The sequence below is a fragment of the Fusarium poae genome, chromosome 4, assembly GCF_019609905.1.
Source record: "Fusarium poae strain DAOMC 252244 chromosome 4, whole genome shotgun sequence".
Taxonomy (NCBI): domain Eukaryota; kingdom Fungi; phylum Ascomycota; class Sordariomycetes; order Hypocreales; family Nectriaceae; genus Fusarium; species Fusarium poae.
In genome coordinates this window covers 2036130-2063341 of record NC_058402.1, presented here as the reverse complement: position 1 = coordinate 2063341, position 27212 = coordinate 2036130, and the positions used below count along the sequence as shown (strand labels likewise).

Sequence of the window (27212 nt, the reverse complement as noted above, 5' to 3'; positions counted from 1 at the left end):
CCCCCGCGGATGAAAAGATGCAGACAATGAGAGACAACAATGATTACACAAAGGGAAGATGTGGTTGTCAATCAATCCAAAAGTTCTTTGAATTGAACCAGACAAGCGAATTTCGACATAGTGAAACGTTGGATGCGTGGAGGTGGCGACAACTTCGTGACGACGGTCGATCTTCTTGTGAGCCTGTAAGCACAAGTGTTAGAACCTCTGTTGATCAACCAATAGGAGCTGTGATCACTGCTCATACGGGCTTATCATATCAGCCGGCATAGTTTTCGAACAGTTAAGCTCTACTATGGATAATCTACTTTGGCCGTGATTGCTGGTACCAAGTGTGCGTCTTGTAGTTGCTGAATAGAGGGACTTGAGCCATACGTAGCCTTTGTTACGGTATGCGTTCGGCATTGCGTAGACTTCTCGACAGGCACTGCTATAGGAGGTTAAGTTAGAGTTATGTAAATGAAAGATAAGTTGCGCGGTCTGGGCAGAACTTACTTCGACTGACAGTTCTAGGAATCAGAAGAGCTTAACTAGCAATATCTAATACTATTAGACGACCCGATTAGTATACTCGGTTCAAGAGTGATGGCTAGAACCCGTAGCGGAGGGATACAATGGAAAGTGAGAATATTACCTTGGATGATATGAGAAGTAAACTAGGATCAGATACTGACAACTTCTATCGGTGTTTTTGGGTATATTAAAAGGAAAAAAATTGACCATTCAGTCCACGATTAAGATAAGAAGAGGCGAGGGATTCTGTCTCGCGTTAACTTCCCATGCTGTCTGTGCCTGGATCATCGGAGTCAATTCGTACTTGTCGTCTCAGGCCAATCATAGGCTCAAAGCGTGACATTCCTTTGGGTTTGGAAACAGATAATACTATCAGCCCCCTTGTTATGGACAACGTGATTCTGTCATACTTACAACCAATCCCATCACCTAGCGAGGGATGAGAATCGAGACATGTACATTAGGAGATGCGAAGACTCGTATTAATCTGCAACAGCGATGATACAACTTGCGATGCGTGGATAAATAATAGACCATCAGTGCCTGTGATGTTGGGATGTAGTCAATAACGCTCCGTGGTCGACCAAGAGATCTTGACCGTTTTCGTGTCGTAGTCATTCCATGGTTGCCGTTCCATGGATTCGGCCATATAATTGGAAGTCACTACACTGTTGTCAATTCGCAGACCCTCTTACCTGATCACGGCTTCGTCGAAAAGGTATTTTCGGATCACGAGGGAACAAAAAAACACATTCAGAGACAGAACTGCCAACCGCCATGGAGATATCTAGTACACTTAGTGAATGCAAGTCTCCTTTTGAAGACTCAGGGAGCATTGAGACCGTATATCCCTAGCCCTGTATTGGAAAGAATAACATTCAGGGGCAAGGCCGTCCTCGGAGTTGGTTTTGGGATCTCCCGATGTATTATAATCTGGCACTTGTCGTACCTAGTAGGCCACAGAAATGTTAGCATCTGAAAAGTATAGAAACCTGACCTAAGGCATAAACAGACTCAATGTTCTCTTCTCTGAACTTCTGGCGGCTGACCCTTCCAATACCCAAGGGCAGCCTCGGGGACTGGCAAAGGACGGCCTGGATCATGTCTCTTTTGAAATCTCGCAAAGAGTAGATCGCCGAGTTCGTTCGACTGTTGGGGTCTTGGTGAGCGAAGGACTCTTTGACCAGGCGACAAGCTGAGCTTTGCCCTGATAGCCTTCGGCTCTTTTTCAACCGCAACATATTGTAGACCAAACGTGTTAGCTCAAGTAGCAAGGTTTAACAGAGGCTCTTTTGCAATAATTTCTAGTATCCGTCCAGGCGGAACGCTGGCCTGCAGATCTGCTGGAGAGATGGGTTCATCCCTGGCACGATCCGACTCAACTTCCACTGGCGATCTTCTGATTAAGGAACGTGCTCATCCAGATTTTTGGAAAGAGCGGGAGTCTAGATTGAATGGTAACCGTAACACCAGATCAAGATAGACACGACCGGATATCTGGCGGTAAAAGGAGTGAGCAGGCACCCAGAACGACTGTAATGGTCAGCTGCTGATTGTATCGTTCTTCGAGAGGGAGACGACTCTTGGCTTCCAAGAAAAATAACACCAGGACCTTTCGGTGTTTCTATACCCAAAAACAAGAACAAGGTAGCTGGGATGTACTCGACTATTTCTACAGTCTGATCGGATCGGAATCTCGAAATGGCGGCTATCAATGTGATAGGCGAGGGCGATAGTAAAGAGATCGAGATCAACAGACATCTTGTCGTAAGTTCGGTAGAAGATGATCGGTATCATCGACCTTGTGATATAGAAACAAGAGCTCCAGCGAGATTTGGAGGATGTAAAGAATGAAGTTGGAGCTTTTGGGTCCAGTACGTAAGTACTAAGGTACTGTACTATAGCTTCTACTGCCAGCTGCCCGAACAGCTACCTACTAAACTTAGTACCTACCTCCTACAGGCACTGGATTGTTCTTCCGCCCACCATACAACCAACCTAGCAAGTCTTTGTTCAACACCAGAACAACCTCCAATATTCTACTGATCTACTTCTTTAAGGTATTAGACATTCCTGGACTTGTTCAAGATGTAAATAACCGGGATGGCTTTCCTTTGTTTTGTAGAAAGTGGAATGGGCGCTCCCATCCTTTTCTGTATCAAATCTTCAATATTTTTAATTTATTTTATATCTCGTTGTACCGAATCGTCAGTGTGCTAATAATTTTGGTCTCTGTTAGAGGTCTTGACAGGAAACACCCTCCTTGCCTACACGACAGGTGTGTACTTGCGTACGCAAGCAGATCCCATTAGACAGGCAATCGACCAACAGAAAAGCCCCGAGATTCCAAGAAGTAAGTGAACCATACGATAACTTTCCCTGCGATATTGTTCCCCGCGAGGTCTTCCCTACAGTCACCAACTAACTAACTGGTGATATCCGCAGCCTTTTCTCCTTTCCCCAGCTTATCACAAAGCCCCCGTATGCTGGGATAATCAAAACTTTGAGCAAAGTCGACAAATGACCCGAATATCATCGAAATACACTTTAAGACAGTGCCTCTGTTTCAACGGCCTGTAAAAACTTAGCCAACGCCGTTGATCCCTCTGGTAAGCACAAGACCGGACCTTGACTATGGTCTTTCTACGCAGGAGACCAGTCATTCGAGAGACTGTTAGGAATTCTGTATACCTAGATCAATTAGATTCTTTCTGTAGATGTGAAAGTGCCTTGGGGGCGCGATTCAGGGGCTTCTTTGAATATCGCAGATCAAGTCGCGCGCAGAATCACGCCAACGACAGAATCGAGCGATTCCATATGAACTATTCCGATGCCTTTAGCACGCAAATCATCTACTAGAATGATTTAATAGACGATTGTGTCAAATACAGACAGTAAAATCATGGTCTTTGGGAATTGAGCGCGTACTTGTTTTGGTAGAAACACACTGAGCCTACGATATAACCGATCGCACAATTTCGAATTTTTTAAAGACAAAATAAAATTCCAAAATAACATTTCAAGTCACTCTAGAGTATAGTTATGATGCAAAAGGTGTCATAATGTGTGCAGTTGCGAAGTATTGCTCGAGTGTCAAAAGACCTCAAACCCCTGAGCTAGAAACCATATTTTTATGATTCTGTAGCAAATCTCCTGTCGTGTCTTTGTTATATATAATCGAATGCTTCTATACAGAGGGGTTCTACATTGTTTTTATGTAATGTTTGTCAACCGAGCTCCCCACTCTCGAGTGGTGGGAGATCAAACGCCTGGATGCAGGCCATGTCACTGCCATTTTGCATTGTATCAAATGACTGAGGCATATATATCTTGACAAGGAGGAAAAGGAAATAATCTTTAGAATGCTTCTAGTCAATAAATGTTACAATATTGTATCAGGGGATCAACTTTGACGTAGCAAATACTTTGGCCGAGATGCACTTGTGCTGCATAATTAGGAAATGGGCTACAGTTATACAAATCGAATCACGATACGTATTGACTTCAACAACATAGTGAGCTAGAAGCTGATATTCCTCAGTCTCTTATTCTTGAGGTAACACGTTTGCCAGTGCCAATGCCAATGCCAATGCCAATGCCAATGCCAATGCCAGTGCCAGTGTTCAATAGGACCAGGCTGCGTAAGGACTGTTAGACAGTAGACACTCGGAGCTCGTTATTCACTCCGGTTAGGGCTAGTGCTATGAGTGTGCGGTTCTGTGCGGTTCTGTGCGGTGCCGTGGTAAACTGATTTTCTAATGGTGGTGGTGCTGAAGATAATCTCCCGCTCCGCCTCTTCCACTCCTTTTTCTTCTCTCCCTCACCAACAAAACAACAAGACCTTGAGGAACAGCAAAACCTTGAGGTACCTCATCGTATAAGCTTTAAAACAAGTAGTCACATCGTTTCTATCGATTTCATCGATATCATCATTTTCATCTTCATCTTGTTTTTTTCATCCCTTTGGCGGGTGGATTATTACCATCACAGAACTTCATCCATCCCTACCCTACCCTTACCTACCTTATCAGTGTCCGTCACAATCCCCCTTCATCACTATCTTCTCAAGATATCTCCCTGGATACTATACGGAAAGAGTTCATCATGTCGAGCCTTGACTATGACAACGTCGTGTCAGGCTCTGACTCCGACAACAATCACCTTGGCTCATCCCTGGTTTTAAGAGAAACCTTTGGTGACTCAGCCTCTCAAAACAACCCAATCTTCATTCCCGAGCTCTCCAACATGATTATTGAGACACTTGGTGAGAGGACTATAGGGAGTCCCATTTATCTCAACAAGAAAAGTCTGGCGAATCTGGCGGCCACTTGCCGCTATTTCGCGGCAACCATTGAGCCCTTCCTCTATGCCCTGGACATTAAGGACCGTCAGCTTAAAGGCCTCAAGTACGCTTCTCGTCGCCCTGATGATTTGGCAGTCAGTATCTTGAGTAAATACCCTGAAGAACTTGTCAAGTCATGCATCGATAGGGAGCTTGACGTGCCCATTCCACAAGACTATCCCCAGAACCTCGAAGACCCCCAGGGCCTGCAGGTGCAGGTGGAAGAATCGGGCAGCTATACCCTGCTTCACCTTGCGGCTTTCCACAACATGCATCACACCATTATCAAACTACACCAGCTTGGTGCTCAGTGGCGCTATTGCAGAAACGTCCGAGCCCTTTTGTCACACGAAGAGCGAGCTAACTTCGCCACCGCTTTCCCGGCCTTCCAGAGTATGTTTCGCAATGTGAGTTGGGCACCCAATCTTGCGAGCCTGCTTAAGAAGGATGAAGATACCTGTGAGCTCCTGGCTAAGTACTGGCCGGAATCTTATCCGTTCGTTGGGAAATTTATACACCCAAATGGCCGGCTTCCTGGGTCGAGAGTGGATGAGTACACTCTGACACTCGTACACCTTTACCTACTTCGCGTCCCATCCAACGATATGTCGAGACTAGTGACCGAGACACTCAAGAATTATCCTAAGTTGTTCGACTTCCCTGCTACAGAGCACCAGTACTCCATCTATCACCTTGCCGTCCGGGTACAAAACCGTACGTTCCTTTCCAACGCTTGGTCCGGAGTGAACGACGGAGTGCCCTACTTCGTCGACAACAGGGGGTACAACCCACTGCACATCGCAATTATTGAGTCCTTGAAAGGAACCACTGGTCGCAACCCTCGAAGTCAGGATGAAGCTGGACAAGTCCTTCAGTTCCTTCTCGATAGAAGAATGAACCCTATGATGCCACAGACGAAAGCTCCCTACAAAACTCCGCTCCTAATGGTTGCAAAAATTGCAATCCTTGACTGGACTGGACAAAACAATGCCATCAAGAAAAACATTGAAGCCATTGCGTCGGCTGAGAAACGGCTCGCTGCTGCCTGGGGCTTCGAACCTACAGTATTCTCTATGAATCGTTTCGATTCTAATGGTAATACAGTGCTAAGATATATCGCTAAGGCGATTGTCAACTACCACACTGCTGGTGGTAGTAGGCCGCTTGAAAACCTGTTTGTGAAATTAATCACAAACTTTGGTGCTGATATTAACCTCGATGTTAATTTCGCGCCAACACCATACGATAGACCTTATGTCCATTCCATCAAATGGATAGCTGACCATTCGACTAAGCGCAACCGTTTCAAGAAACTCGTCAACGACTTTGGTGGCCGGCTGCATGCTGCAGAAGTTGCTAGGACTTATGCCCCAACTACGGCAACCGTCGACTTCCCCGTCGACGAGCTCCATCTACCCTATCTGCCACACAACCACCCCTACATCCTCTCATCGCCCTTTAATAGGGCTTTTATTCGGAGAAGCCCATCAGAGGAGGCTCGGTCATGAATAATTTTGTTGGAGATGGCGCCTCACAAGAAGAGGCTAGGGTAACTGCTTCTGCACGCGCGGCCACATCAACTAAGTACCGAACGCAAGGCAAGGTATCAAAACTTGCAAAGGTCAATCGATTCTTCTGGAGTTTTCTTTTCTTTTCGTTTTTCTCCTTTTTTTTTCCCGTTAGGACGGGGCGAGGGACAACAAACCAGAAGCTGCAGCTATAATGGCGAATACTATCGCAGATGAAGATATAGCTTGGTTAATGATGTATGAGACATGTAACGACTGTATGAGGAAGACGGATAAATAATAAAAGCTCTAGAGCACACCCTCCTTTGTCTTTTTACTTTAACTGTGAATGGCTGTGAATGGCCCGGGAGTTTCAACTGGGATAATTTGTCATGGTGCATATTCCAGAATACAATGCTTGAGCCATGAAATGGCACTGATGAATGAACTTGAACGCTAAAACGGATACTACTTGTTGCATATAGGCTGACATTGTTGATTGAATTTGATGTCTTTTGCCACAAGTCCCAATGCTTCTTGAAGCGGCTCCATGCTGTCTGTACCTTAGGCAAAGCGCTCGACAAACCGGAATAGACATATACTATATAGTCACTTATCCATAAGTCCCCGGAAGACTGAGGGAGGTGAGATGATAAACATTTATCTTGATATAAATCAAAACCAGGATCCATCCTAAGCAACGTGGACAGCGCAATGTTTGTGAGAGAATCGTAGACTATCTTCATCAGTATATAAACTACACTCATACCCATACTCCCCAACCTTCAGGCCATCTCTACTATAAGAAAAGATCTAGCAGTAGTCAAGCATAGAGCCGAGAGCAGTCTTTTCAGCAGTTGTTATGGTCAACTGCCAGTAGCTCTTGACCTGGATCCAACTCTTGGCGTAGGTGCAGTAGAAGCTGGTCAGGGGAGGCTTCCATGAATCAGGGGACTTGTCGCTCTTGGACTGGTTGACGTTATCGGTGACTGGAATAGTTGTTAGATGGATTCTATTGTTGTGGAATTAGGTGACTCGGGTGACTTACCTGCCCACAGCTGAGGCCTTGTTACGTCGTTAGCGAACTGGGTTCGCTTGGCAGTGGTCCAAGAAGCAGCACCAGACTGTAGAAATGTTAGCAACCATAAGAGAGATGAATGCGGAAAGACTGTATTTGGAGCTTACAATCCAGGCGACCTTCAGAGGAACCATATGGTCAATGTCGATGTCACTGGCCTGTGTCCAGGTAGCTCCGTCGTACGGCGACTTCCATGTGCCAGCAGTGGCGGCACATGCTGAGTTGGTCACAACATTTGTTCCGTCTCTTTTCAAGACGAATTCCCTATGAACAGAGTCAGCGTTGTTCTTTGCCTTGGCATTGTGGGCGTAGTTACCGAGTGTTGCAAGTGCCCTCGTATGTCTGCCAGTGAGGGAAAAGATCTCTGTTGTACGTGTCGGTGTTGGTAGGAGCAGAGACAGTGAGACCACTCAAGAGTGATCGGGCAGTAGAGTCGCTAGGGATTCCAGGCTTGGGGTATGTTAGAAACTTGACGGTTGTTGAGGAGGGAGGTGACATACAGGCGTAGGCGCGGCCAGAACACCGGCGACGGGGAGGAGGACAGCGAGGGAGAACTTCATCTTGAATTTTCTGGACAAAGAGAGACGAGGTGACCGAAGGAAGAGGATACCGAAGAAGAGTGGTATGAAGAGAGCGAGCAGTATCACAGACAGGCTGTACTTGTCTCTTTATACCAGTCAACTCCAGATGCACTTCTTCAGCCCAGCTCGCAGTCTGTATACCCTCGGAGAATGCACAAGAGGCTGCGCATTCACCCTCCTTCCTTGTTGGACAAACATCCGGCGCATAACAAGACATATCTCCCCTTCTAGGAATTCAAGACCGCTGATCTCTCAGGCACGAGGCATCGTGATAGGCGAGTAGCGCATGACCTCAACCAGCGCTGATGGTATCGCTACACCGGCAGATGTCGCGCGTCTATTCGCTACGTGCTAATGCCGGGTTGGAGACTCAGGGTCCAGTCAAAGGCTATGACGCTCCCACGCTGATAAGGTAGTGCCGGCGATCGACAGGTGGAACTTCTGTATCGAGAGAAAAGCTGTGGGGTTGGGCTGTTGTAAACCTGCCTTTTGGGGAAGCTGGCGTCCGAGACGTGAGACATGGACCCTTGGCGTTGGGTTGGAAGAGTACGGAGTATTCGTGGGGAAGATGATATTATCGCGGAAATAGATCTAGATCAAACTCGTGATTTGACAAAGGTCAGTCAGTAGTTCTTTAGCAGGAGCATGGACCACATGACAAGTAAAATAAATAACAAAGAAGTTCAGAGAAGACATCCTGCAGGATCCAACATAGTAAGTAGTAGCTCTAGGATACTCTCAAAAATATGGCTTATCTATAGAGGTCGCTGGTCTGGGCAAGATGTCTCATGACCTTTCTCTTGGGCTAACTACCTACCTACTAAGTAGTTAGGCTTAAAAAGTGCCCGTAGATCTGTTATCTCAACACTCGATTAGGAAGCCTGCTAAATAAAGTAGTGGCTTCGACTATCAGAGAACAAAGACATACTTAATCAAGTAGCTGGTGTATTAAACCATTGGTGGAAAATACTATTCTTCAAGATACTCAAAGCTCACAGCAAAAACAATGGAAAAGTATGCCATTCTCATATGCGGTGATATGTTCATATATCATAGCAGTATCATTACAAAGAAGACTATTAATGTATACAGATCCAATCACTTGGGCATTAATCAAACGCCCTCGTCTTCTTCCCTGTTTCCCCATTCCTTTCTTTGCCATAACGTTTTGTACACCGTAAAGTAAATAGTATTCATGAACCACAACGTCTGGGTATTAGGGTTGGGTAATCGTGCGTGAGGAAAAATGACGAAATAAAAAACAACGCCAATAACTGATATGCAGCATACGTCAAAAAAGAAAATGCTGATGCGTATGTATGTATGCTTGTTCGTACATGGACCTCTTAGGGTCTCAGTGTTACATCTCCCTCGTCTCCGCTGACATCCATGTCGCCATCGCTGAGTTCACCTCGCGCAGCTCGTTGCGCCAGGTCTCTCTCGTGGTAAATCTCTTGCTTCCTTGACTCGGCTTGTTGCAGACAGTCGACATAAGTTGTGAACTTGACGATTTCGCGGAGTAGATATGCGCTCTTGCGTTCCCAGTTGGCCATGGCCTTGACAGCGTTGCTGCCTCTGGGGGTGAACGCCAAGAGCATAGGACTGCGAAGTCGGTTGTGTGTTTGAAGTTCCGCTTCAATTCCCTTGACGTATGCATCCAAAGTCTGAAGCTGCTCTGCCTCTGGCTGGTTGCTAGGACGCATGCTTTGGGTTGGAGGTGCCCATTCTGCAATGTGAATGCGATCGCCAGGCAACTTGCCACGTCCACTATTATTGGTAAAAGCACCCGCAACATGGTCAAAGCTTGACCCTCGGAAACTTCCACTGTTGGCACTCGATTTCCGGTGGTGTTGTGCTGCGCTGCTTCCGGGACGGGAGGTCTTGCCTGGAGCTGTCTCATTGATGATCGATACCAAGGCGTTGTTCACGATGGCCTCACTCCATCCATATTCAATGTTACTTATACCTCCAGTCAACGGATGGGTGCTCAATCGCGCGCTCCAATAGTTCGCGGTAGTAACGAATTCCTTGCAAATCTCAGGCGTGCCCACTTGGAACAAGTGAACAGCACCGTTTGGCAGGCTCAAAGCCCAAACATGTGGCCGAGCCCTCGAGTAGCCAGGTGGCGGAAGGGCGGATGCAAGAGTCTGTCGAAGGTTGTAGGAACCCAGGTTCGTTGCGTTATCTTGCCAGTTTCCGCCGCCGACAAGAACGGGCCCGCCACGATTGTTTCTGTCGCGGTTCCTCGCGCGAACAGATTTGTTTGGCTGGAAAGAGAACAGGTTCAACTGCCCCTTCTGGATAACAGCAAAGACCTCGGACCAGTTCCTGGCTTTGGCCTTCTTGTCCACGCCATCTAGATGATGTTTGTGGGTAACCATTCCTTCCTTGACCCACGGAGGTCCGGCGAGTTCGAGCGATTCATCTTCGAGGAGCTGTGTTGCCGGGATGTCTGAGCTCAGGATAGATGGGGCACCATCTCCGTAAACCTCCTCATCCCGGATAATAGCTTGACTCAATGCGTTGGCAAAGCCAATTGATTGCTGGTAATCTCCACGAAGGGCAGAGCCAAAGGAATCTTGAGAGACGGATGTTTGGGTTCTGCCCAAAGAGTGACGGCTCCAAGTAGCTGAGGAGGCTGTGGGACTCCACAGTGAGTTTCCATCATCGAAACTCGTACGGCTAGAGGAAAAGCCGGTACGACTCATGCCAGCGCGGGATCGACTCTTGGATGTCCATCTGGCCGAGTTGGCTCGGCCATTGTCATTAATACGGCCACGAACAGACAGCTGGCTTTCCGAGGGAGCCTTGCTAAGGACACTCGGACTCCTCTTGAGCATACCCATCACAGAGAGACCACCACTATTGGAAGGTTGCAAGCTGGCGTTCTTTTCAGATTCGGCACCGAACAATGGCAACCGTTCGTCTCTGATAGAGTTATAGATGCCCTTAAGAACAGTCTCTATCTGTTCCTCCCAAGCCTTTCTGGTCCCGCTGAAGCGTGACTTGACCAACGGGCCACAGTCTTCGATGCCCTCCCCAGGCAGAGTACCAGAGTCGGCACGGGCTGGTGGCCTGAAAGAGTTTCTGAAAGATCTCTTGTCCTGCTCGGAGGGTTGTTGCTGATTCTCGCCATTTGGAAAGCCATTCTTGTCTGGAAGGATACTCGCGCGCTGGAAAGCGTCAGGTGCTGCTTCATCGACGGCCTGTAATATGGTGCCCATGGTGTTTTTGATGAATTGGCTGCGGGTCATCTTGTGCTCAATATCGGCCATATGAAGATCAGTGTTGAGCAACATAATCGAGTAGCAAATCGTATGGATGACATCTGTTATGAATTAGCTTAGTAGATTGGAAAGAGATGCCAGCATTTACCCGTTGCTTTAAACCCATGGTTGGGGTTGCAGTCACACCATCGCTTGGAAAAGGCTACCAAGATACGATCAACTTGCTGGGTCTCCGCTCGGAAAACCAATCGCCCACAGACTTGTCGTAAGGCCTGCACAATGCTCTGGCTGGTAAAGTCATATAACTCCATATAAGCTTGCAGTGTGCGTTGTCGAATCGGGCCCTCTTCACCCATAAATGAAGCAGCTTTTCCTTTCTGAATGAAATCCTCGTTGCCATCGTAGATCTTCTGTGCTTTCTGGCGGTCATCTTCAGTCGGTTCACCAATGACAAACTCGGGCTCATCAATGCCCTTGTTCTTGATTGAATCGAAGGTACCAATAACCTTGGGGCTAGGATCTGCCGAGCTTTCAATCCTCACACTGGGAGCAGCACTGAGAGCAGACTTATAATCTGTCCCAGTTGAAGCCGATCCCGGGCTGGAGGCTCGAGCTCCTTCAATAGGCAGTGCCAGGTTAGCCCGGTCCAGTTCGTCCTCTGAATCAGACTGATCCGGTCGATAAGGATCTTTTGAATGGCTCCTGCCAGACATATCCCTCGCCGGGGCATTTTCCGATTGCTGGGCTTTGGTGGTTGACATACTGGCAAGACTGAACCCTAACATTCCATTCTCGTCTTCATTATCACTAAGTCCATCTAAATTAAGGAAAGAATTATTTCGTGATTCCATGGTCTTGGTAGGCCTCTCTGGTGGGAGACGGGAAGGCGTGTCATCTGTCTGATTGCGCTTCGAAAGTTGATCATTAGACTCGGACCTGACTGTCCTAATCCTTGCGTTGGGGCTAGGTGAATAGTCAGGGGAAAATTCCCTTTTATACTCTTCTTGATCCGTCACCCTATCCTTTCGCTCCGGCGTCATGTTGGAAATATCGGCGAGTGGTGATGGTCCTTGAGAAGCAGAAGTCCCTGGGGCGCCCTGACCAGTTCGAATATACGGGTTCATAACCTTACGTAAACTGCTGGCAGGACTTGGGTGTTGAGGCAAGCTCGAATCTCGATCCTGGGGTGTCAAACTGGGTATAGCTGTAGGTATGGGAGCCGTAGGCATTGCCGGGATGGGAGGAGTTTCTTCAGTGACAGACTTCTTGCGTCTTCGAAAGAAGGAAGAAGGCTTCTTTTGTAAGGCGGGATGATGAGAATGTGATGAGGACGTATCTCTAGATGGCGGCGCCGAGGCACTACCAGCCACCTTTGTGTCTGCAGTAGAGTTCAGTTGGGGTGCTGGGGGATTCGCTGATTCGCTGGTGTTGTGTGAGTTGTTACGTGAGGAGCCAAAGACCCTCCTGAAAAACCCCGGACGCTCCTTGACGGGTGCAGCTGCATGTGATGTAGGCGTTGGGCCGCTGTGCACGGCCTCCTTTGATTTACCATAGCCGACATTGGGTGCAGGCGCCGAATCAAGGTCCATTGCTGGTATGGCGGGTGCCGGTTCCCGCGAAGCAGCAGCTTTGCGGCCGGATGAGCTCTTTAGAGAGCGACTGCTTCGTTTGTGATCAAGGGTAGGAGGCTCGAGAGGTGTGGGTGGTATCGGCGGTGGTATCGATGCGCTTTTGGACATCGTGGGGATCGACGGTTGCCGCCGTGGGCCACCCGGGACGTTGGGGGTTGGGGCCGCATCGTACTCGTCGTCGATGTAACTATTCGGGAAATCGACTCGGAAGGACGATGGTTCGACGACTGGGGCTGGCGCTGTGGAGGGTTGCTGTTGTGGTCCGTAGTCAAAGCTCGCAGATCGCACAAACCCACGTCCGTAACGTTGACTCCCTAGAACTTGGGCATAACCAGCATCGACACTAGCTATACTGCTGTTTCTGCTGCCGGGTTTACCCCCTCTTGAATGCATGGCTCTTGACGAGCCTGCTCTGTGGCCCTCTCGAACACTGTTTAGACGTGGGAAACTGGACTGGAAATTGGAGCTGCTGTTGCTTCGTCGGCCGCGACTAGATATGCGACTGGAATCGTCTGCGCCTTCGAGGTCTGAGCTGTAAGAGTATTGGTGGCCGTTGGGTCGGGATGGGGCTGCGACAGAATTGGAAGCCACCCAGCTTCTGGTTTGCTCGGCTGCGATAGACTGAGACGAGGTCTCGTCAAAGGTATGTGAACGTGATCCGGGTGTGGATGATGATGGTCCGTACTTGTCGCTCAACTGTGCCATAGAAAACTGGTCAAGGGACAAGAGCATATTAGCTACAAGGGAGTCTCGGGTGACGTTTCGTGGAGAGAGCGATAGGTCGTGGGAATCGCGGTTGTTTGAGGAAGGTAGGCGGCGGTCCATGTCGTCCTCGACAGGAGTAGCGTTCTCTAGAAACGACTCATGCGCGTAGAGGTTAGAGACGGGTGGCCTGGAAGGCTCCCGGTTGTTGGTATTCTGGTGTCTTGACTTTGACTTTGATCTACGGTATTCTGAGTCTTGAGGCGGAGGCGTGCGCGGTAGAGGAATGGAATCCCTTTCCCTAGGCGACGGGGAGGCAAGGGAGGATGTGTTTGTGTTAATGTTCAACTCGGTATGGGGCCGCCGTCGAGTCTTACGACGAGCATTGTCGTTGGAAGGAGACGCGGAGGGGAATGAGGGTGAGAGCATCTTGACGAGATGGGGGTCGAGTCAAAGAAAAGGCTTTTCTTCAGCTGTCTCTCTCTCTGTCTCTCACACACCCTCTCTCTCTTGGCCTACCACGCGCACGGCACTCTACCGTACCGTACCGTAACACACCAACTCTCACCAAATCAAGGCTAGCTGGCGTTAGTAGAAGGAAGCCGGGTTTCCGCATGGGTCGAAAAAAAAAGCCACGCGCAAAGGATTGGACCAGTTGGCGGTTGGGTTGGAAGGTTTTGACTAGGTTGGTGCTGTAGGTCGAGGAATTGTGACGTGACAAAGTTGGCTGATGCTAAGAAATTCGTCTCTCGACGGCGCCTTGGGGAATTTCAATCTAACTTAGCAGTTGGGCTGACAATGTACCTGAGTCCTGACCACCAAGAACCTTCATTCCATCACGCTTGGTCCATCAATCTGGAGTCCCTATTCGCTACAAATTGTCATTTGGAGTTATCAATCCCAATGGTGGACCAGCATTAAGGAGTGATAACAGGGATGTTTGATGCAGGGGGGGGAGAACCCAAGACGCTGGGGTTAATTAACGACTCTCAAGAGAGAAAGTCTGAGTACATTAGCAGTCTAGTGCGAACCACTCAGGAACACCACAAACAAGAGCAAGCCTGAAAGAATGCTGCTGAAACGCTGAAGTGGAGGATATGCACATGAACGTATCCGTCCAGGTTACACTGGCAGTTTTGAAGAAACAAGACTGGATTTCAGTCTTTTTGATAACGATAGATAATAAAGCCGTATGTTTGCGTTGTACTTGTGCTCCAGTTCACGATCCAGTAGACCGAGGTACCTACCTCCATGGACCTTTTAGTGCCCGCCTCTACCATCCTTACCGGGTACCTGACAGACAAGTCATGGAGTGGATATCATCACCACAACCACCTGAAGTTGAATCTCCCAAAACCGACCTGCTTGAGAACGTTTCTACATAGCAAACTCCAACGCAACAAAAATTGCATGTTGTATTCACTTCAATCCTTGCAAAGCCTAGAAAATAAAAAACGCCAGCCCGAGACCATCCAAGCACTAATATAACGATGTGCGCTAAAACCCGCCCGACCTAAACTTGAAAGAGTCCAAATTCATCCAACCAGACCTTGTTAAGTAACAAGCTAATGTTAATCATCGAGACAGAAGCAAAGAAAAAAGAAAGTCAAAAGGTCCAGCCCTGTCGGTTACCGAGTCAGTGGATGAACTCTGATACGTATTTGTAGCTCATAGCTACAGTATAGATACAAAGGCGCCATCTCTTAACAAGAGATATCCAAGGAGCCAACCAGCCAACCACGATCTCGCTTCTCAGCTTCTCGAAGACCAGTTTTTCCCCCTCTTTCTTTTCTGGAACTGTCGGGGATGGATATGGATATGTCCCAGTGGGCTGGGCGTTGCGGCGAGCAGAGGAACCACAAGACCCTGTAACCACAAGGAAGCCCCCTTTTCCTATTCCCTGTCTTGCCTAGCTTCACCTGTCTACATTCTGATGGTGCAGTATAGTACATACGCGTGAGCATCTTCATCTGCCGCGGGCACCATTCCGTTTCGGCAGGATTGCCTAAAATCAGAAGCAAAAGGGGGAAAGGCAGGGATTCTAGGAACGATGTTCCAGATCAGCGTCGATGGAACACAGCTGACGGTTGACCCCTTGCAAGACCATGTGGACGGACGACATCGCTGTCGCATCCAGTGGGCCATGTAAATGCCAATACACACGACGGCTGCTTTCTTCTCCGGGATAACGGTCAACTTTCGCGGCTACACTTGTACACATGGCTGCTCCGAGCGTTGCCAAACAAAGATACAGGCTAAGCCCAGAGGCTCACGGACTGTTTTAAGTGGAAGACCCTTCTTTGACACCCGAAAATAAGAAACAAGCCATGGACCTTTAACGTTACAACGTTTTTGATCTGAAAAGAACACGAAACGCATAACTAGTCCCAGATCAAAGCGTATATGCCGCAACCATCTTCAGTAATATCTCAAAAGAACAGGCAATTAGCGCCGGCAAACCTGCATTTTGGTTCTCCCTCGGAGTGGGCATGTTTCACTGTTGGTTCGTTGTAGCTGCAAGGTACATGAGACATTCAAGGTGGACAAGACTCCAGCTGTGTCAAAACAGAGAAGCAACTTTTTTCTACAGCCTATTATCCGCGGAGCCTATCGTTACGATTGATTTTTGTCAAGTACATATTGTTACCAACACCGACAAGACTGGTGAGCTTAGTAGCTTGACCACTAGGCTAGACTAGATAGACACTCGACTATTAACATTGCACTATCCACATCTAATTTGACAGAGTCATGAAGGTTTCAAGTAAAAAGCAACGTTTTTTTCTCACTTTCTTCCCAGTATGATATATCGGGAGATGATGCTCCGTACCGAGATGCGTAGACTAGAATTCCTCGTCAACCTACCAATGCCATGTCTTGATTGTAATGCCGATGCTGATCGTGATAGAAGCATAAGTGCTTTTTCGAGAAGATCATCCAACTATAAATCCATATGTTACTCTGCAATATCGATAAAAAAGCAAAAGAAAGTGCCCCGAGCACAGAAATTCCCATGGACAACTTGTATACATGGCAGATGCTCAAAGGGTCTTCGGTATTCTTTTAAGGAAATGACAAGCGTGTGGTCACCGTTCGATGCGTCGTTGACAGGACGATACTTATGATCGTTCACTCTTCTCTAAATGAGGTCCATATAAAATGATTATCGACTTGCGTTTTCGTCTATACTCTACTTGAGGTATCCCTGTTCTTGTCATGTTGAGGCTGTTGCCAAAAAAAACAAAAAAAAAAAAAAACATGTTAAACATTCAAACTTGCAAAGGGAAACACCAGACGGGGAAGCTCGAAGCATGATTAGCGGGACAAAACAGAATATGGGGGAGTTCTGGGGTTTCAGTGGGGTCGTTTCCATTTCCAACCTTAAACTTCTGGACAAACATCAGCTTCAGCGAGCGAAATGAAGTCACCAGATATTCAAGTCTCTATTCCCACAATGCCGCTAGATTCAAGTCTGAATTGACTCATCGATCATGAAATCCAAAAAGGGCAACTCTAAGCATCACTTGTGCCAGAGTGTGATGTGGGGACCCAAATGAGGAGAGCATCCATCAACCTCTTAAACGAGCAATATTAAGCGTTGCTCCATGCCCTCTGGAGCAGCTGATGAGCGGGCAGCAAATTCGATGAGGGTGACTGTGACTCAAATGGTTTCTCTTCTCGTCTTGTAATGCAAAGCTACTCACTTGTCCATTTCCCATATTCTATCATATCCTTGTACCTCGCTTGACAGTGACACATCCCACAATGTGTTCCCTTGCTGCCTCTCAACCGCTAACAAACAGCACAACCCACACAAACCATGAACACAAGACCAGCACTTCTCTTGATCATGCTCAGATCATACAGGCTCCTCTACCGAACCCCTCTCTGCAGGTAACAGCTGACCACAATTTGAAAAGAGTCGACGCACCAGTATATGCACCTCGGGCCGGCGAGGTTCTTCTTCACATCAAGGCTACTGGTATCTGCGGGTAGGCAAGCTATTAAACAAGCGTGAAGATGTTGCGGAAACTGATAATTGTGGCAGTTCAGATGTCCATTTCTGGAAGACGGGGCGTATTGGATCTCTTGTTTTCGAGGGCGATTGTATCATTGGACATGAGGCGGCTGGTGTGGTAATTCGAGTTGGTGAGGGTGTTGAAGACTTCAAGCCTGGTGAGTATGACACCTACGGAATATCATAGAAGCCACAAACACTCATTCAAATTTCTAGGCGATCGAGTGGCTGTCGAGCCTGGCGTCCCTTGTGGGCATTGCTTTCTCTGCAAGGATGGTCGATATAACTTATGCGAAGACGTCCAGTTCTCAGGTGTCTATCCTTATGCTGGAACTCTACAGCGATACAAAGTCCACCCTGCCAAATGGCTTCACAAGTACAAACATGTTCCTTTTTGGCATTCTGCAACACAGAGAGACTGACGGATGTAGGCTTCCTGACAACGTATCCTTTGCCGAAGGCGCTCTTCTAGAGCCTTTAAGCGTTGTCCTACACGGCATCAACTCAGCCCCCATTACCCTCGGAACACCCGTCGTTATCTGCGGTGCCGGTCCCATTGGTCTTCTCGCTCTCGCTTCTGCACGAGCTTCGGGTGCTCATCCACTTGTCATCACTGACGTGGAGCCCAAGCGACTGGCGTTTGCTAAAGAACTGGTTCCTACTGTGAAGACCTATCAAGTCGACACTACCAAGACTAACGAGGAAAATGGTAAAAATGTGAGGGGATTATTTGGTGAGACGGAATATGTTCAGCCTAGAGTTGTTTTTGAGTGTACGGGTATTGAGAGCAGTGTCTGTTCGGCTGCTTTTATGGTGCGTCGTGGAGGTATCCTTATGGTTGTCGGTGTGGGCAGATCCATTATGAATAACCTACCTTTTATGCACTTGTCACTTGCTGAGGTATGTGCTCGATCTTATGGACCTTCAAAGTACTAACTAGAGATTTCAGATCCAAATTCGCTTCATCAACCGATACAAAGACACGTGGCCTGCGGGTATAGCGTGTCTCGAAGGAGGTCTTGTCGATGCGAAAAAGCTGGTAACGCATGTTTTCCCTTTGGAGGAAGCACTTGAAGGCTTGACTCTATCAGCAGACCCTAAGAATGGCTGCATCAAGGTACAAATTGTCGACGACATAGAGACTACATTCTTCTAGGAGAGAAGAGACCTTGAATAAAAATTCGACCCAAATATATTTATTTTATGTCTTCTGACTACCTACCTATCTTGCTTAGGTACCTACGCTGCGGAAACTCGACGGTTACTCCCGTCCCATGATGATACAGGGGATTTGGTGGAGATTGATCTCCATAGGTAGGTAGGTAGGTACCTATGTAGTCCATACTTACTTCAGCGGTTGAGGCGCTAAAACAGTTTCACTTACTGATATGGTTATTTTGTCCCAGAAAGTTAGGTACTCGGGGAATATCTCGAGGCTAAATACTTACCTGCTTTGAATTCGGCCATCTCGTCGATTTGGCTGGAAAACAACAAAAATTCTGCCTGCTAAACCCGAGAGATTTCGCTTATCCTTCCGTCTTGGCTTCCATCTCCATTGTTATGGATGCTATGCCCAGTCCACTTAGCCTCAATAATCCCAGTCAGAAGTTGGTGTGATGACGTCGCATTCTTCACCTCCAGGGGGGCATCTGACCTGGCATAGCATGCGTCCGTCGATTCTACGGGTGCTGAGATGGATGAAAAGGGCTGAGCACTCTACAAAGAGTAAGATCTGAGTCTTGACAACAAAAGGCAGCAGCCTTGCCTATATATTTACCGTTTGCTCTTTCCATCACGCGACAATAGACGTCAGTTGTTTCAACCGACTACTAACCTACATATTCTACATATTCTCTCATGTCCCTACTCCTCTCACAAATGACAACACATTGAATACCCACCGACGCTTTTCGTCGTTACCATGGGTGCAACTCAATACTATCGCTCCCAGATAGGCGAAGAGTCTGTGATCGATTACTCTCATACAGACCCTCCCTTCAAACTTCTCGCCAAAGACATATACTACTTCTTCATCTACGTATGGGCTCTTCCTTGGGTGGTATGGCCTATATATCCTTGCAAGTCCAAGGAATTTGATGAGCTGTACCTTTCGTCCCAAAACATATTTTGCATCGTCGTGCACGTTATTCTCATTATCCTGCAACTTGGCTTCGTTCTTGCTTTACCCTTCGCTGTCATATTGCCAGTATGGATGGCTGCAGCGGGTATTGCTGGCTTCATGACATTGAACTGGCTGTTCTGCAAGCTGCTCAACGGGAAGAAAGAAACCTACAAGTCGGATGAGAAATATGCCAAGGAACTGCCTGAGCACGCTCATGAGCAGTGGGTTTTCTTGAATGGCGTTGCTGTCGGGTATGTAGTATGGCACCCCTAAAAGAACCCCCTTTATTGATGACCTCCCAGAGAACATTGGATGCAGTCAAATCTAAATAGATTGGCATTGACTTTTGGACGACCTGTCCTTGGTATCCACAACCGAACATCTGGAATAATATTCGATGTCGTGGAATGTCTCATCCAGAGAAACTTTGGTTACGCAACTGGAGATGTCAGGATTTGCTTTAGACTCCTCAAAGACATTCTGTACGACGAGAGCAAGTCCAAAGTGATCTTCATCCTACACTCCCAAGGAGGAATCGAGGGCGGACTTGTTCTCGACTGGCTACTCCAAGAATTGCCACAGGATCTCATGTCCAAACTAGAGGTATACACTTTTGGCAATGCAGCCAATCACTTCAACAACCCTCACCGTCACAGATCTTCGCAGACCCTATCTCGCCTCAACCCCCTTTCTGCCATGAGCACATTCTTGACCGAGTCCAGCTTCGATTCTCCTTCCAACAGCCCTGTGGAAACAAAGCTTGACTCAAACACCAAGGCCCGCAATCCTGTCAGGAAGGAATCTTCTAGTGTATCGACGCGATCTATCTCTGCAGCAAAGGACAGGTGCATCAAGCACGTTGAGCACTATGCAAATGGTACAGATTTTGTTGCCATTTGGGGCATCCTCCACTTCGCCACAAACAGAATGGAATCGAGGGAGCTCCCACGCTTCCAGGGAAGATTATTTGCGCGAGCGGATGGTCGTCATGGAGGACATCAGATGAATCAGCACTATTTAAACGCCATGTTCCCACTCAAACAAAACACAGAAACTGGGGAGTATACTGGTGCCGATGAAGACAACGAGTTTATGGAAGAGGAATTTAAAGTTGGCGAGGAAGGCAGCGCTTCAGCCAATGCCAGAGAGGCATTCGAGATATCATGGGCTGGAACACAGGGATTCGGGACTGGCGACGCCTCAACCCTTATAGAAGTCCATGGAATCCCTGATAAACTCAAGAAAGCGACCGAGAACCATGGGATCAGAGTGAAGGACGTAAGTCGTCTATGGAGTTACAGAAATGGTCAAAGTCCTGTGGAATTGCCCCCTATGCTGGTTGTCGAAAACGGCGTCGCTAGGACTGCTACTTTGTAGATACAAGGGGTGTGAAGATTCAACAACGAGCGAGTTGAACAACAAATTGTGTGGCAGTGGCAGTGGCAGTAGAGTTATGGCGACTATAGGTTGGTGAATTAGACGAATACCCGCATGGCAAGCTTTTATTAATCACGACTGGCAATTTTGTGAGATGTCTACTTCTCGAGGAAACCAGACACAGTTTTGGATGGCCAATGTAAAATCACAAAGAGACTTAAACATACAAGACTATAGTATACCACGTCTAAAAGAATAAAAAGAGTCTCAAGCATAATGTATCTAAGACCAAAGATACCTCAAGTTCTAGGTTCGAATTAAAGTCAATTGTTAACTAGACGTAACGTTAACACCATTTGTTATTATTTTAAATGTCTTCTATAAACCAACGCATTCTATTGTTTCGAGCCCACCATTTTCTTGTGAAGCCATAACTACCTAGGTACTGATACAAGGTCTCTTGACTAGAGTACAGGAATAGACGACCTAAAATCATGGCCTAAATAGCATGATGTGACCTGCTAATTTCGTCCCTTATGCCTTAAGCAGCCAACTTTTCTGGTAACCAAAGGCCTGCATTTCTCCAACCACAATTTCTCATCCCGGCATTCAAGACTGACTGTAATCAGGATGCTGACTTTCCATCTCCCCCTGCTTGGTACCCTGATTTTCGGGAGGTGGTGACTCACATTCGGAGGGACGCACAGTCTGGGGCTTCCTATGTTCCAATTGCCCACACACGACGGGGTCTTCGTTAAACTGGATCTCCTCAGATCCAGATCTCATCATTTCTTTACTCTCAGAGGGCATATCTTGTTTTGGGGAATAGGCAGTATCCCCATAAGAAGCGTCGCAGTAGTCCCATGGCCCTGTTTGTCTTGAATGCCAGGCTTGATGGCCGAAAGGGACATTGTTGGCAGATATACCTTCATGCCACGGCCACAGCCCTGTGGCTACGGTAGAGGGAGCATGGCCGGGCCACGGACATGCAGGAGTGTAAGGGACTGAAATATCTGATCTGGGAGACGATTGGCGGGATGCTGGCTGTGATGTATAGCCTCTAACAGCGGCTGACGGAGGCTTGAGAGTGCTGTTGCCAAGACTAGTAGGCAACGAAGAGGAGAGAAATCCGTCAGAATTAAGAGCACGTCGGTGGGATGAGGGATCTTGTGGATGTCCAGGTAAATGACAAAAGTCCTTGGCTGAGTTTGTGTTAATAGGCATATCTTGCGCCCAATAGCCGAAACCCGTGTTTAGAGATGCCTCAGAATGTCTCGATCTTTGGCTGATTAGTCCACGATGTTGGCCGTGCCAGTTTTCGTTAGTGATATCCATAGATGGGACGGAGGAGGCCCCTGGGGATAGAGTCTCTTTGATGCACCCTTCACTCATGTTTCTAATATGCTGCGTCATATCAGAAAGACTGCTGTCTCTGTATTCTTGCATTTGCATGTCCTCAATGAACCGTGACGTTCGTCCCGCAAGTTGCTTTTCATTCTCTTCATGCGATACTCGTAAACTGCGCTGACTCGGTCGTCTCATGATTTCGTTCACTCTTGCTAGAGCCCGATGCCGACCCTCGTCTTCTTCAACCAACCATCGCTGCTGGATTAAGAAAGGTGCCTTTTCAACCCATTCCCGCAACGTAATGGCGATATTACGGAACCCCGGTGACTGCATACTATCGTACTTACACATATCAGCGTGGTTGGCTTCTATGCCATAGTAGGTGACACCCGGCAATGGAGGTGCAGCCGAGTTTGCATCCACGACGAAGAACCTGTTGAACGGCAAGTTAGCTTCCTAAGTCTTAGGGTACAAGCTAATTATCCTGATACCCTGAAGGGGGAGAGGGAGGAGGGGATGGGGAGTTATGAACCTTTTGCCTTTTATGTCCGTCTTCTGATTCTCGCGAACCATGTGAATCTCAAAGCGCTGATAAATATCCAAGAAATGACTACTGATATTGACGAGAGTCTCGTTGTCTTTCCTGAGCGTCTTCAAGAGCACCGGTTCTGAGTCGAAGAACCTCTTCGGAATCAAGGCATTTGCCATAGCTTGAATCATTACGCCCCAGGCTGCTGCATCCGATCCTACATGTGGGGTGCCCAAGAATATTAGTCCAAAGGTTGATACGTAGATTGACCCGAGGTCTTCCAGGTGAGTTCCACGCACATCATGGGAGTATAGTAGAGCTCTCTTTACGAGAATGCCTCCTAGTGAGTGACATACCCATATGATAGGGTTCTCGGATGTCCCTTGACTTCTTCGGTAAAGCGTGAGGTTCGTGACGAGATCTTCGGCGTGTTGGTTAATAAAGTGATTACTGGTTGTTCGATCGTATCCTTTGGAGTAGACGTCCGCATTATACCCGTATACCAGGATGTTTGCGTGTGTGCCCTTGAGTGCAGTCGGTAGAAGATCCAGCGGCCAGAACGTCTTTCCATCCTTCGCAGTCCATGTCATGTCTGGCTCCCCGTTGAGTCCATGAACAAGGACGATGTCGGCCTTGGCTTCTGGATGTGTGTAAACCGCTGTAACCTCGTACCGACTTATCTCGCGGTTCTCGGATCCCTGTTCATCAATCTATTAGTCTACCAAGTCTTGGGGTTTAAAAATAAGTATTCTAAGAACTATAGTCTATAGTCTAAGGAGCATAAACTGACCTACTAATTTCGTCTCTTAGCCTCAGAGTATCAGAAAAGCTGGCCACTCGAGGCATAAGAGACAACATTAGCAAGCCAGTCTATGTCATTCAGACTTATATTCATCCCCCGAATCTTAGAGCAGAGGCCAGCTTAGGATTACCCATGAAGAGGGTTGACTGCTTGTTATACGTACCATGATGTATCGTCGGAGAAGTGATTCGATAGCGATGTTGTTGGCAGACTGATATGAACCCAGGTACAACTGTCCCTGATAATGTGGCCTTGGTTTTTGGGTGCTTCGGTCTAATAGTCCTATGCGACAGGTGCCCTCTTTAGGTATGGAAGAAAGGGAATAGAGTTAGAAAGACTGGAATAGAAGAAAATAAAAGAAAAGAGTGTCGGTGTCTGTATGTCTGTATGTGTGTGTGTGAGAGAGAGTAAAAGGAAGAATGCAATATAATCTGGCAAAAGTAGGCGAGTGACTGATATATAAATAGTAGTCCTTCATCTCAAGGATGACTATCATTGCACTGCCCAAGAACAGCCACGACTGCCTAAAGAGGCCGCGGTAGGTTTTCATCCGCCCCTTTATTGGCTAATAGCTGGGATGGTTTGTCATATTCACAGACTTTAATCCCGTTGCGTGACTCTTCAGGAAGGATTGATGCTCGTGAAGAACAAATTATAACGTCACAAGACCATTATATCTGTCCGAGCCGTAATCAGACTGCCACAGGAAAGATCTATCAACTGCAACAAATCTGCAAATGGTCAGAAGCAATATAAAAGAGGTGTTCCTTGGAAATTCTAAACAAGTGAGAAACTGTCGTCTTTGTGATGCTAGCATCCTGACCCAAATCCCCTTTTCAGTTATCTAGCCAAGTAGTGGCTGGGTTTTCGCCCGGCTTAAGGTGGCCAACACGTCCTCTTTCGTCATAGAGTCTTGGATTTGTCATTGGATATTGCATAACACGATAGGACTCGTTCCTAAATAACGTGTAGTGCAATGCCAGGGGAACTTGAGCCTCACTTTGCACATGAATCTTCAACGCCACCCATTCGAAGCGCGAGACATAAGCTTTAATCAATGTTCACGATCATGTTAGACTGTTCTAAGTCGCCGATGAAACACATTTCGATTCTCGTGAAGTGATGGAGACTCGGTCTCTCGGCAACAATGATATGTTATCTCAAGAGCCGAAGAATAGGAACCACTCCCCAACCAATATACAATAGTCACGATAACTTCATTTTCTGCACATACGACCATACCTACCAGAGAACTCGGGATCCCGTCCGCTCTCCCATAGATAAGCTGGTAAGGGGCGGATTAGTAGTTGGGTCGGTGACGACCAGCGAATCCCCGCTGTTGTATGTTTTTGTTTTTTGCTCTTTTGTAATCTGACATTGACGAACGCAAGTGCGTGAATGCTTGATAAGGAGTTTGAATTCTATAGTCCAACCGTGAAGGTTTATTTAGGTTGGATTAAGTTAACTAAGTTCATGAAAATGAGTCTTGAAGTATCTCAAAGTACGCGTGACCTTGACTGTGAGGCAACAGGGCTTTCTTCAGCCTATGAAACTGCCAGAGGTGAGGCATCGCCATCAAAACTTCAAAGATTCTGTAATGCAATCAAAGTCCAAACACTAACGTTCTCGCCTAAAGATGTGGTATAAACATACAGATAACATAACTCCTCTATTGTTTTCTCCTTTTTCCTGATAACATGTCATACCTGGCGTGAAACCAGTAATGTGCCTGCGAAGTGGGCGAGCCGAACGTCGTTTTCTTGGAGCATGCCTGTCTGTTCATGTTGGTTCAGATGAGTGGTCCCAGTCTTGTGATTTCGTCTTTGCGAGTCGCCCGAATTCCCTGTGAGTCCTTGCCCAAATCTTAGCTGAGTCATACAATTAAGTCACTCTTGGTGTCTGTAATAAAAAAGCCAATATCGATTCCAAAAAAGCTATTCTGGAATGGCTTCGTCTTCAAGTAGTCTCATGATGAGGTTTCTGCTTGCGTAGGCCTGGCCAGATTGGCCTGTCATTCGTTTTGATTATGAATTGATGCTCAATCCCGTGGTGCAAGCATGACGACATATTCTCGAGTGCTGTGCCCGAATTGAATCATGTCCTTGTCCCTCAACTCCAGATATCTGCTGTCGGGAATCTTGCCATCATTCAACTTGGTTCCATTGGCACTCTCAAGATCAATAAGATACGGCTTGACCTTGCCGATCTTATCGCCAAACTCATTCCTCTTCTCGACATAGCGGAACTGAATTACAGCGTGCTGCTTGCTGATACTCGGGTGCTCTGCAGGCAGATCGACGACCGACATTTCCCGTCCGACAAGCCAGCAACTTCTCGCGCTCAGCTCTATTGTGTCTACAATGTCTTGGCCCTTGAAGATAAACAGCTTCCAGACGTCGCGCGGTGAAGGCTTACGTGCCTCGGCGGGCTCGTGGTACTTGAGTGTAACTGTCGTGCCATCTGCTTGTGCGACCGAGTTGGATGCTGCGGCCAAGACACCCGTGCTTCCGAAATTGGGTTTCTCCTTGGGCTTCTCGGGCGCTTCGCCGGTGGTAACAGCAAAGGAGTCTGCTTGAGAAGGTAAAGGAGCAGCCTGTCTCACCGGGCTGCGTTTCGCGACCTTTTTGTCGTTTCTTTCGTCATCCTCACCGCGTGGTCTTCGTCGTGAACTTTTGTCGTCGCGTGACCGTCGACGTCTGTGTTCTCTATCTCTATCCCTATCGCGATCCCGATCTCGGCTTCTTGACCTCCGTCGTGAAGAGGATTCTGGTGTCCGAGATCGCCTCCTGTCGCGTCTGTCACGGGATCGACGACGCTCTCGGCGTCCGGAATCGCGGTCTGAGTGTTTTGATCGACGGTCGGTGTCTCTGGGTTCGTGATCCTCGTCATCGTAGCGCTTTCGGCTAGGCCGAGTTCCACGCTCTTCGTCCGACGCCATTTTGTATGAGATGTGAGTGCCAATGCTCGCCGTGGAAAAAAGGAAAAGGAAAAGATGTCAAGCAAGATGACGCAGCTTAAGATACTGAGACTGAGCTAGGTTAGGTATGTAGGCTAGGTAGGTAGATTAGATCTGCACGACAGCTTTGGAAAGGTGGAACTATGAAGTGAGTGGCTTATACACTAATCGATGTAGGGAACAAAAGTGTGGCTCAAACACGTGGGATGCGCTTGCACATGCCATTTAGGTAAGAAAAGTTGAGACGAATTTAATTGTCATAAAACTAGCACATCAAAACCTTAGATAGATAAACTCAATAGATCTGCTGTATGCTACTTGTTTTGTCCCCATGATAGGTGTATCTTCTCATCGCTCATGCGCCGCCATTGTACTCCAGTAAGCGCAGTAGCCTCTGCTGCAAATCCAGTTCCCAATAGAGAAAGAAAAAAAAAAGAGAGAGAGAAAATCCCGCTGTGGATATCAAATCGAGTCCCATC

At 47.5% G+C, this 27212-nt stretch overlaps 8 protein-coding genes across 8 annotated transcripts; 3 read left to right on the top strand and 5 right to left on the bottom strand.

Annotated features, from left to right (window-relative positions):
* Positions 1-2214: 2214 nt before the first annotated feature.
* FPOAC1_010749 (uncharacterized protein) lies at positions 2215-6363 on the top strand (the record flags this gene model as incomplete). The annotated part of the gene is made up of 4 exons (XM_044855138.1): positions 2215-2280; positions 2327-2391; positions 4030-4069; positions 4504-6363. The coding sequence occupies 4 exons, from the start codon at positions 2215-2217 to the stop codon at positions 6361-6363; spliced, it is 2031 nt and encodes a 676-aa protein (XP_044702451.1).
* An 813-nt stretch (positions 6364-7176) lies between these two features.
* On the bottom strand, positions 7177-8001 carry FPOAC1_010748 (uncharacterized protein; the record flags this gene model as incomplete). Its single annotated transcript, XM_044855137.1, has 5 exons — positions 7177-7352; positions 7412-7487; positions 7549-7705; positions 7758-7891; positions 7942-8001. 5 exons carry the CDS (start codon positions 7999-8001, stop codon positions 7177-7179), a joined length of 603 nt encoding a protein of 200 aa, XP_044702450.1.
* A 1367-nt stretch (positions 8002-9368) lies between these two features.
* On the bottom strand, positions 9369-14011 carry FPOAC1_010747 (uncharacterized protein; the record flags this gene model as incomplete). Its single annotated transcript, XM_044855136.1, has 2 exons — positions 9369-11350; positions 11398-14011. The coding sequence occupies 2 exons, from the start codon at positions 14009-14011 to the stop codon at positions 9369-9371; spliced, it is 4596 nt and encodes a 1531-aa protein (XP_044702449.1).
* Positions 14012-17347: 3336 nt separating this feature from the next.
* On the top strand, positions 17348-18756 carry FPOAC1_010746 (uncharacterized protein; the record flags this gene model as incomplete). Its single annotated transcript, XM_044855135.1, has 5 exons — positions 17348-17574; positions 17631-17758; positions 17817-17976; positions 18032-18500; positions 18550-18756. 5 exons carry the CDS (start codon positions 17348-17350, stop codon positions 18754-18756), a joined length of 1191 nt encoding a protein of 396 aa, XP_044702448.1.
* Positions 18757-19521: 765 nt separating this feature from the next.
* On the top strand, positions 19522-21099 carry FPOAC1_010745 (uncharacterized protein; the record flags this gene model as incomplete). Its single annotated transcript, XM_044855134.1, has 2 exons — positions 19522-19973; positions 20025-21099. 2 exons carry the CDS (start codon positions 19522-19524, stop codon positions 21097-21099), a joined length of 1527 nt encoding a protein of 508 aa, XP_044702447.1.
* Positions 21100-21708: 609 nt separating this feature from the next.
* FPOAC1_010744 (uncharacterized protein) lies at positions 21709-23019 on the bottom strand (the record flags this gene model as incomplete). The annotated part of the gene is made up of 2 exons (XM_044855133.1): positions 21709-22879; positions 22979-23019. 2 exons carry the CDS (start codon positions 23017-23019, stop codon positions 21709-21711), a joined length of 1212 nt encoding a protein of 403 aa, XP_044702446.1.
* A 146-nt stretch (positions 23020-23165) lies between these two features.
* FPOAC1_010743 (uncharacterized protein) lies at positions 23166-23943 on the bottom strand (the record flags this gene model as incomplete). Its single annotated transcript, XM_044855132.1, has 3 exons — positions 23166-23192; positions 23275-23673; positions 23941-23943. 3 exons carry the CDS (start codon positions 23941-23943, stop codon positions 23166-23168), a joined length of 429 nt encoding a protein of 142 aa, XP_044702445.1.
* Positions 23944-25815: 1872 nt separating this feature from the next.
* Positions 25816-26715, bottom strand: FPOAC1_010742 (uncharacterized protein; the record flags this gene model as incomplete). The annotated part of the gene is made up of 1 exon (XM_044855131.1): positions 25816-26715. One exon carries the CDS (start codon positions 26713-26715, stop codon positions 25816-25818), a length of 900 nt encoding a protein of 299 aa, XP_044702444.1.
* Between the last annotated feature and the right edge of the window lie 497 nt (positions 26716-27212).